Source organism: Haliotis asinina, chromosome 1, assembly GCF_037392515.1.
Source record: "Haliotis asinina isolate JCU_RB_2024 chromosome 1, JCU_Hal_asi_v2, whole genome shotgun sequence".
NCBI classification, from domain to species: Eukaryota; Metazoa; Mollusca; class Gastropoda; order Lepetellida; family Haliotidae; genus Haliotis; species Haliotis asinina.
The window spans coordinates 41,559,728-41,568,405 of record NC_090280.1 but is presented as its reverse complement, the minus strand read 5'-3'; the positions used below and the strand labels follow the sequence as shown (position 1 = coordinate 41,568,405).

The 8,678-nt window shown below is 40.1% G+C and overlaps 1 protein-coding gene across 1 annotated transcript; it reads right to left on the bottom strand.

Moving 5' to 3' along the window:
* Positions 1-2,144: 2,144 nt before the first annotated feature.
* Positions 2,145-8,678, bottom strand: LOC137258236 (uncharacterized). The gene is made up of 4 exons (XM_067795832.1): positions 8,600-8,678; positions 7,804-8,103; positions 3,039-3,338; positions 2,145-2,446 (listed from the first exon to the last, which is right to left on the bottom strand). The coding sequence occupies exons 1-4, from the start codon at positions 8,676-8,678 to the stop codon at positions 2,145-2,147; spliced, it is 981 nt and encodes a 326-aa protein (XP_067651933.1).

Below are 8,678 nucleotides of genomic sequence, written 5' to 3'. Positions count from 1 at the left end.
CGTCTCTGCAGGTGTGGGTATGATCTTCATAGATGAAATACGTCTCTGGGTATGATCTTCATAGATGGAAGTAACGTCTCTGTAGATGTGGATATGATCTTCATAGATGGAAGTAACGTCTCTGTAGATGTGGGTATGATCTTCATAGATGGAAGCAACGTCTCTGCAGGTGTGGGTATGATCTTCATAGATGAAGTAACGTCTCTGTAGATGTGGGTATGATCTTCATAGATGGAAGCAACGTCTCTGTAGATGTAGGTATGATCTTCATAGATGGAAGTAACGTCTCTGTAGATGTGCGTATGATCTTCATAGATGAAGAACCGTCTCTGTAGATGTGGGTATGATCTTCGTAGATGGAAGTAACGTCTCTGTAGATGTGGGTATGATCTTTATAGATGGAAGTAACGTCTCTGGGTATGATCTTCATAGATGGAAGTAACGTCTCTTTAGATGTGGGTATGATCTTTATAGATGAAGTAACGTCTCTGGGTATGATCTTCATAGAGGGAGTAACGTCTCTGTAGATGTGGGTATGATCTTTATAGATGAAGTAACGTCTCTATAGGTGTGGGTATGATCTTCATAGATGAAGTAACGTCTCTGTAGGTGTGGGTATGATCTTCAAAGATGGAAGTAACGTCTCTGTAGATGTGGGTATGATCTTTATAGATGAAGTAACGTCTCTGGGTATGATCTTCAAAGATGGAAGTAACGTCTCTGTAGATGTGGGTATTATCTTCATAGATGGAAGTAGCGTCTCTGTAGATGTGGGTATGATCTTTATAGATGAAGTAACGTCTCTGGGTATGATCTTCATAGATGGAAGTAACGTCTCTGTAGGTGTGGGTATGATCTTCAAGGATGGAAGTAACGTCTCTTTAGATGTGGGTATGATCTTCATAGATGAAGTAACGTCTCTGTAGATGTGGGTATGATCTTCATAGATGGAGGTAACGTTTCTGTAGATGTGGGTATGATCTTCATAGATGAAGTAACGTCTCTGTAGGTGTGGGTATGATCTTCAAAGATGGAAGTAACGTCTCTGTAGATGTGGGTATGATCTTTATAGATGAAGTAACGTTTCTGGGTATGATCTTCATAGATGAAGTAACGTCTCTGTAGGTGTGCGTATGATCTTTATAGATGAAGTAACGTCTCTTTAGATGTGGGTATGATCTTTATAGATGAAGTAACGTCTTTGTAGATGTGCGTATGATCTTTATACATGAAGTAACGTCTCTTTTGATGTGCGTATGATCTTTATAGATGAAGTAACGTCTCTGTAGGTGTGCGTATGATCTGAGGGAAGTAAATGCATGTGTCATAGTCATAGATGAACGTAATGTCTCCAAAGAGGGAAATATGTTCTGCAGATAAGAAAGTAACCTCTCTGATTGATGAATCCGATCTGATGAAAGGACATGTAGGCATCATTCCAGACTGTAATATGTTTAGACACTGGCACTAATACGCTTCCATACAACTACACATGAAAACATCACATGACCTGGAAGTTGTGAGTTATGGGTTAATTGCATAATGTACGCAGTGACATGATACAGCGGAATACAGCGAATCACAACAAAGCAGAAAATATAACGAACTAAACAACTTGGAAAATGAATGTTTAACTATAGAAAATAGAAAGTTATGCTTCATCCTGTGTGTTTGTGATAACCATTATAAAGATCGATCAACGAAACTGGGATGTGGTGAATCGAAGATACTAAATCAGCTAGTCTACCTTACACTCAAGTAACCGTAGTGATATATAGAATTCAATATCACTACAATAGTCTCGTGTATGAGTGAGGGAGGAGGGTGGATGGATGGGGGGACGTTACCTACTGCCAGGGTGTTCAGCCAGGCATTTACCACTTAGTCGTGAATCTCCGTAAATCGTGGGTTACAAGTCCCTTACAATGTGACATAAACGGGCCATTGATATCGCTGAACTGAGCTGTTAATTATGAGACCGAAAAAGAAATTCATGAGTCTATCACCCTATAGCGGTTGTGCAACTTTCACGACGAAAGCAGAACCTATGGAACTTGATGACATGTCTGACCATCAGAGTGAAAGAAGAGGCCGTGGGGTGCTTAATTACAACGTCAGGTCGATCTGCCAAAAGCAAGACATTGTCACATTTTGTCCATTTCATGTACATCTTCACGTCTGTTGGTGGATGTTTGCAACATCTGATGTCCTTCTTCGGGTGATTGAGGCGAATTATTCTCTGGCGTTGTTCTATTGTAGTTCTTGTATATCTTGTATATCACAGATATGATCATGACGATGATGATGACAGCCAAGGGAACTGTAATGCCAACAATATGCCTCCAATGCGGGTTCAGGTGAGACGGATCTGAGTCAGGTCCAACTGAGGAAGTAGACTCTGTGGGCTGAGAATCTGTGAAAGATGTCGTGACGCCAGACAATGTACCTGCATGACAAGAATAGGAAGCACGAACAGTGATTCTTTAGCCAGGGTAGACTGAATGTTATGATGATTTATAGTGTCATCGATATACATGTATACGTTGATGGAAAAGGTCCAGATGCAGTGATACATAGGTAAGCATACACAATGACCTATCTAAATAAAAGGACGTGCAAAAAAGGACAGTGACATTAGAGAAGCAGACACTTATTATAAATTGCAACCGGTTTAACTTAACATGATGTTTGGGAAATTAATGAATGTGCACACAGCCCACACAGAGCTCCAGCGTCTACAGATAAAAGTGTATAGCCAATTCCGAGTCAATTGAAATCTTCTCGTCTCTGATCATTCAACTATGGCTCCAAAACATTGGAACCAACTGCCATTTATATTTAGCCTTTTTCTCCACCTCAAAGTCTAACCTAATCTTCACCCACCTACTCATCAATACACTGCACACTGTCTTTAATCATATTGTATTGTTTTGAGCGTACAGAATGCATGGATTTCAACGCGTTATAAATGCTTGTATTACTATTTATTATAGACACAAACACCTATTTACCTCTCCAGTAATCAGATAGATCCTTACCTTCGACAAGTTCTTTTACACCTGTACATGACACGTTCCTGCTGTCACCATGACAAGTGTATAGCACACTGACGTCCCCGAAGTGGGAGCTGGTTACATTGAAGTTTCTGGTCAATACGCCAGGTGTGATATCAGTACCTGTGCCTTTGTTGAGACTGGTGCTGACCGTTCCAGTCAACAACCTAATCCGTGACGGCACAGAACAGAAACTCCTTGTAAGGTTCACTGCTAATGTGAGCATGGCACCCTCAGTGATTGAGCTGATGTTCTGGTCGCTGGTTATTTCACATGTTGGTATCTCTGAAATCAGCATGCACATATTAACGAATCGTGGTAAAGCCTGAAGGAGGTACACCATTGCAACTCTGAAAACAGGATGCACATCACGAATGGTGGTAAAGCCTGAAGGAGGTACACCATTGCGTCTCTGAAAACAGGATGCACATCACGAATGGTGGTAAAGCCTGAAGGAGATACACCATTTCATCTCTGAAAACAGGATGCACATCGTGAATGGTGGTAAAGCCTGAAGGAGGTACACCATTGCGTCTCTGAAAACAGGATGCACATCACGAATGGCGGCAAACCTGAAGGAGATACACCATTTCATCTCTGAAAACAGGATGCACATCACGAATGGTGGTAAAGCCTGAAGGAGGTACACCATTGCGTCTCTGAAAACAGGATGCACATCACGAATGGTGGTAAAGCCTGAAGGAGATACACCATTTCATCTCTGAAAACAGGATGCACATCGTGAATGGTGGTAAAGCCTGAAGGAGGTACACCATTGCGTCTCTGAAAACAGGATGCACATCACGAATGGCGGCAAACCTGAAGGAGATACACCATTTCATCTCTGAAAACAGGATGCACATCGTGAATGGTGGTAAAGCCTGAAGGAGGTACACCATTTCATCTCTGAAAACAGGATGCACATCACGAATGGTGGTAAAGCCTGAAGGAGGTACACCATTTCATCTCTGAAAACAGGATGTACATCACGAATGGTGGTAAAGCCTGAAGGAGGTACACCATTTCATCTCTGAAAACAGGATGCACATCGTGAATGGTGGTAACGTCTGTTATGCATCATGATATCCTTGAAAATCAGGAGGGTGGTAAACTCTGAAGCATGGAACCTATGAGTAATAAAACAATTTCGTTACACACTGATTTGCATCATTTAGTGAGTGAGTGAGTTAATACTTAACGTCACATCGGCAATATCTCAGCCATATCGTGACGAGAACATTCAACAATGAAAAACAGCATATATACATCATAAAACCCGTCAACGAAGGACAGTAAAACAACTAGAATATCACAATTTCAATTAAAACTAGCATGGAAAGTTAAAACTAATAGCACTATTTAGACAATACAATATAAAAACAGACTATGGATCGCCAACAACAGAAGGTAGATCACCACACTAGGAACCATGGGGACTTACAGTACCTTTGCTACCTACATGGACCCTAGTTGGATTTACACCATCCCTTCAGCTGCTGGCGATTGTACGAAAAGTTAGCCGAAATTAAAATCACATGAATACTACGATTAAAATCCTGGTAGACTTAAATTTACTGTGAATGTTTGTGGACTTACGTACCCTCTCAGGAGGACAATAATTTTACAATACTTCAACCCCCTTTGAGGGTACAGCCACCAACAATTCAAGTTACTAATCCAAACTACCAATCATTAAAATACATCTATTTACACAACATAATTTTCAAAATTCCACCAAAAAATCAATCTCTTTTAAAAAACCAAGAATTAAATATGAATTAACGCCAGTAAAAAGATCCTTCATTGTTTTAACTGTAAAATACTTATCCCTTGTGATGGAGAATTCAACACAGTCAAGCAGGATATGCTTGACCGTGGTTGCATCATTTAGAGATATTTAGGACGACATATAGCTACATTTAACTAAACTATTTATAATTCGTAACTTAAAGCCTTCTGTAAGAGAACAAGTTTGACTGGTACCTGTGACTTTGTTCACATGTAAGACTCGTTGACGTAATGTTCAATTAAGCTTTGTACTTGACTTTTAAGTATTTATGTAATGCTTGTGATAAAACTCTTGCATCAGTTTGAGTTTCGACTAAGATCATGCTTCAACTGAGACTGCAGTTTTGTACAGGTTCACACAAACGTTTTGTTTGTTGGGTGCTTAATGTGGAACTAAGCAACATTCCAGAAAAATGACGCCGGTCTGTAAATAATCGAGTCTGGACCAGACAATCCAGTGATCAATACAATGACCATGGATCTATGCACCTGGGATATGATGGCATGCGTCAATCAAGCCTAAAACCAGATCCCCTAAAGCGTCTCTTACGACAAGTATGGGATTTTGAAGACCCATGATTCTAACTCGGATTGTAACGGGTTTCATACTTACTAACAACAGACATACGACAAGTCTCCTGGTATGGATCATCCGCGTTTCCCACACATTTCCAGACACCTTGATGTGTCTCCAGTGCCTTAGGTATAGTGAGAACACTTGATGTTGAGTTAATGACTGATGCTGTGAAGTTACCAGTCGGTATACAATCTCCTTCTGACAGAGAACACGTTGCAGCAGTCATCCCACCAGGTGTTGTATAGGAGTGAGCCTTTGATGTAGCTTTCACAAAACATGTCAGATTCACTGACGAGCCCAGTTCTACCATCTGTGGGCAGTGAAACAGGGATGCACCTTAAAGAAAAAATATTGAAAATTAATGAAAATGAATTTAGCTTTACCAAGGTTCGAAACTACGTTCCAAAGATCCAGTCTGTAGTCCATTAAAATTCAATACGTAAGAATACGTATGTGGTGAATTATATTACTATTTCCATGGAAAGTAAATAATACATTTGTAGAGCACCCAATATCAGCCGCCAAGTTGCCCTTTCTGGCGCTAAGGACACTTTAGGAGAAGGAGATACACCATTTCATCTCTGAAAACAGGATGCACATCACGAATGGTGGTAAAGCCTGAAGGAGGTACACCATTCCGTCTCTGAAAACAGGATGCACATCACGAATGGTGGTAAAGCCTGAAGGAGATACACCATTTCATCTCTGAAAACAGGATGCACATCGTGAATGGTGGTAAAGCCTGAAGGAGGTACACCATTGCGTCTCTGAAAACAGGATGCACATCACGAATGGCGGCAAACCTGAAGGAGATACACCATTTCATCTCTGAAAACAGGATGCACATCGTGAATGGTGGTAAAGCCTGAAGGAGATACACCATTTCATCTCTGAAAACAGGATGTACATCACGAATGGTGGTAAAGCCTGAAGGAGGTACACCATTGCGTCTCTGAAAACAGGATGCACATCACGAATGGTGGTAAAGCCTGAAGGAGGTACACCATTTCATCTCTGAAAACAGGATGCACATCGTGAATGGTGGTAACGTCTGTTATGCATCATGATATCCTTGAAAATCAGGAGGGTGGTAAACTCTGAAGCATGGAACCTATGAGTAATAAAACAATTTCGTTACACACTGATTTGCATCATTTAGTGAGTGAGTGAGTTAATACTTAACGTCACATCGGCAATATCTCAGCCATATCGTGACGAGAACATTCAACAATGAAAAACAGCATATATACATCATAAAACCCGTCAACGAAGGACAGTAAAACAACTAGAATATCACAATTTCAATTAAAACTAGCATGGAAAGTTAAAACTAATAGCACTATTTAGACAATACAATATAAAAACAGACTATGGATCGCCAACAACAGAAGGTAGATCACCACACTAGGAACCATGGGGACTTACAGTACCTTTGCTACCTACATGGACCCTAGTTGGATTTACACCATCCCTTCAGCTGCTGGCGATTGTACGAAAAGTTAGCCGAAATTAAAATCACATGAATACTACGATTAAAATCCTGGTAGACTTAAATTTACTGTGAATGTTTGTGGACTTACGTACCCTCTCAGGAGGACAATAATTTTACAATACTTCAACCCCCTTTGAGGGTACAGCCACCAACAATTCAAGTTACTAATCCAAACTACCAATCATTAAAATACATCTATTTACACAACATAATTTTCAAAATTCCACCAAAAAATCAATCTCTTTTAAAAAACCAAGAATTAAATATGAATTAACGCCAGTAAAAAGATCCTTCATTGTTTTAACTGTAAAATACTTATCCCTTGTGATGGAGAATTCAACACAGTCAAGCAGGATATGCTTGACCGTGGTTGCATCATTTAGAGATATTTAGGACGACATATAGCTACATTTAACTAAACTATTTATAATTCGTAACTTAAAGCCTTCTGTAAGAGAACAAGTTTGACTGGTACCTGTGACTTTGTTCACATGTAAGACTCGTTGACGTAATGTTCAATTAAGCTTTGTACTTGACTTTTACGTATTTATGTAATGCTTGTGATAAAACTCTTGCATCAGTTTGAGTTTCGACTAAGATCATGCTTCAACTGAGACTGCAGTTTTGTACAGGTTCACACAAACGTTTTGTTTGTTGGGTGCTTAATGTGGAACTAAGCAACATTCCAGAAAAATGACGCCGGTCTGTAAATAATCGAGTCTGGACCAGACAATCCAGTGATCAATACAATGACCATGGATCTATGCACCTGGGATATGATGGCATGCGTCAATCAAGCCTAAAACCAGATCCCCTAAAGCGTCTCTTACGACAAGTATGGGATTTTGAAGACCCATGATTCTAACTCGGATTGTAACGGGTTTCATACTTACTAACAACAGACATACGACAAGTCTCCTGGTATGGATCATCCGCGTTTCCCACACATTTCCAGACACCTTGATGTGTCTCCAGTGCCTTAGGTATAGTGAGAACACTTGATGTTGAGTTAATGACTGATGCTGTGAAGTTACCAGTCGGTATACAATCTCCTTCTGACAGAGAACACGTTGCAGCAGTCATCCCACCAGGTGTTGTATAGGAGTGAGCCTTTGATGTAGCTTTCACAAAACATGTCAGATTCACTGACGAGCCCAGTTCTACCATCTGTGGGCAGTGAAACAGGGATGCACCTTAAAGAAAAAATATTGAAAATGAATGAAAATGAATTTAGCTTTACCAAGGTTCGAAACTACGTTCCAAAGATCCAGTCTGTAGTCCATTAAAATTCAATACGTAAGAATACGTATGTGGTGAATTATATTACTATTTCCATGGAAAGTAAATAATATATTTGTAGAGCACCCAATATCAGCCGCCAAGTTGCCCTTTCTGGCGCTAAGGACACTTTAAATCACACATTTGTATTATCTGTACATATGGTTGCGGAAAAGGCGGAAAATCTTTGCCCAATCCACTGGACCTTTATGTCTATCAATGTTTTTAAAACAGCCGTGTGCCTTATATATTTTAGCCTTTTGTCGGTCTACCATCGACACTTCATTACACTCTGTTGGTAAAGACGATACTTGACTGTACATAGTACTACAATTGTGTATATGTGCTTCTATGGATGTAATAATATTATCTATAGTCATGGATATACGACACTTGTGGGAAATAACCAACAGTAGACGGCTGTCATCCAGATGAAAACAAAGATGGCAGGATGCTGGTGTCCACAACTTCGGCTGCCATTGTGTGACAT

What these genes read in the sequence shown, in the direction of transcription:
- LOC137258236 (XM_067795832.1), bottom strand. Translation starts at nt 8,678, where the DNA reads ATGTCACACAATGGCAGCCGAAGTTGTGGACACCAGCATCCTGCCATC. An exon ending in CTGGATGACAGCCGTCTACT is followed by an intron (nt 8,104 to 8,599) that starts GTTGGTTATTTC and finishes TTTTTCTTTAAG; the next exon opens with GTGCATCCCTGTTTCACTGC. An exon ending in TGTAAAAGAACTTGTCGAAG is followed by an intron (nt 2,447 to 3,038) that starts GTAAGGATCTAT and finishes CTTGTCATGCAG; the next exon opens with GTACATTGTCTGGCGTCACG.